At 53.6% G+C, this 1922-nt stretch overlaps 1 protein-coding gene across 1 annotated transcript in view; it reads left to right on the top strand.

Annotated features, from left to right (window-relative positions):
• Esx1 (ESX homeobox 1) overlaps positions 1 to 1922 on the top strand; it is a 7630-nt gene that overhangs the window by 1236 nt on the left and 4472 nt on the right. The window contains exon 2 of the mRNA XM_005412009.1: positions 240 to 708. Coding sequence (XP_005412066.1) covers positions 240 to 708 — 469 coding nt within the window. The remainder of the gene's footprint in view (positions 1 to 239; positions 709 to 1922) is intronic.

Raw genomic sequence — 1922 nt, 5'->3', positions numbered from 1 at the left:
CACGGAGACGGAGCTCGGCGGGGAGGGGGAGGGGGAGGGGCGGTCCGTGAGGTCGGGACGCCGCGGGTTCCTGGCGCCGCGGGAACGGGAGTGGGGGGAGGGCCGCGGGTTCGGGGCGCCGCAGGGACGGGACGCAGCACGACCATTGCTTCTACTCTTCCCTCGTGACCCCTTGCCTCTTACCCACGTGGCGCGGGCTTCAGGCGTTAGTCTTCCTTTTTGCTTTCCTCCTTTCCCAGATGCGCAGCCCACCGTGGCCTGTGCGCTTGCCGCAGGAGTAGACGGCGAGGAAAAGACATCCGACCCTGAGCACGCGCAGCCCACCGTGGCCCCGGCGCTTGCAGCAGGAGTAGACGGCGAGGAAAAGACAGCGTCCGACCCTGAGCACGCGCAGCCCACCGTGGCCCCGGCGCTTGCAGCAAGAGTAGAAGGCGAGGAAAAGACAGCGTCCGAACCTGAGCACGCAGCCGAAGCAGAGAGCAACCCCGTCACAGGAGCGCTCAGCAGCTCGTACAGCGAAAATGTTGCGAAAGAGGGCGGCCCCGAGGCGCCCCAGGGAGGGCAGGAGGAGCCACCCCCCGCGGCGGCGGCGGCCGAGCTACTGCCCCCGGTGAGGCAGCGCCGCGGCCGCACCGTGTACACGCAGTACCAAGTGCAAGAGCTGGAGGCATTTTTCTACCGCATTCAGTACCCCGACGTGTTTGCTCGGTAAGGAGCTTGATCTGGAGGTGGCTGGGGTTCTGTAAGAGACTTTGATATCGTTCGTTCGTTCGTTCGGAACCCTCTCTCGCGCGTAGTGAACAGAATCCCTCTAGGCGGAGCGGACTCTGAGGCCCGCCTGCAGAGGGGGCGCGGGGGAGGGCGATCTGAAAGATTTGTAGCTCCAGAGGCCCCGGGGAAGAAGCGACTGTGGTGAAAAAGGCGGCAGGGGCAGATCTTGCCTATACTTAAAACTTTGGTAATTTATTTATCCTGAGTTATTACACTAACTTTGGTAACTTTAAATGGTGCATTAAAATGTTTATCCATATCACTGCGATTTTTAGAGCCCTTTATATTTTTTGTTTTTGTTTGTTTTTTTCGTTTTGGGGTTCTGTTTTTTTGTTTGTGTTTGGTTTTGTTTTTTGCCCCTTAGATTTTGCGCCATCTCACGCACTTCCCACCGGCTCTGCCGCTCTGCCGTATAAGACATTTTTTTTCCCAAGCAAGCAACAGAGTTTTCAGCTTTCTAAGCCTGCAGTGCCTTCACGAGAGGCCCATGTATTTTACAGTAAACTCAAGAATTTAAGGTCTTCACAATGATCTAGATTGCTGGGCCATAAATTTTTCTGTTTTTTGAATTTTTTGTGTGTTTTGTTTTGTTTTATTGAGATATTGTTTAGCTATTTTGCCCAGGCTAGGCTAGAATTCGTGATCCTCCTGCCTCAGCCAACCAGTGCCAGGATTACTGGCATGAACCACCATGCCATGCTCCTAGGAGCTTTTGTGGTGTTGTCCCAGTAATGTATGAAGAGGCAGGCCTATTCTGTCCCGGACTCCAGATGTGGGCAGTGGGGATGTCTTTTCTTCCTCCACCGTATTTACCTTTCACCTGACAAACAGCAAAAAAATAATTGCCATCGTATACACTTAGGCTGTCTTGGTTTGGAGTATGCTCTTTTGAGAGTTCACTCTCAGGTTTATAATAAACATAAATATTCTGATGTGAAACAGTGCTTTGCTAGGCACATTGGTACATGCTTGTAACTAGAGCTACTCCAGAGGCTAAGGCAGGAGGATTGCAAGTTCAAGGCCAGCCTGGGCAACTCAGAGAGACCTTGTCTCGGGGCTGGGGATTTAGCTCAGCGGCAAAAGCGCCTGCCTGGCAAGCGCAAGGTCGTGAGTTCGGTTCCCGGTACCGGAGAAAAACCAAAAAAAAAAAT

Source organism: Chinchilla lanigera, unplaced genomic scaffold (assembly GCF_000276665.1).
Source record: "Chinchilla lanigera isolate Chin_1 unplaced genomic scaffold, ChiLan1.0 scaffold00147, whole genome shotgun sequence".
Taxonomy (NCBI): Eukaryota; Metazoa; Chordata; class Mammalia; order Rodentia; family Chinchillidae; genus Chinchilla; species Chinchilla lanigera.
The sequence above is the reverse complement of the archived record's forward strand: the minus strand, read 5'-3'. Positions and strand labels throughout refer to the sequence as shown.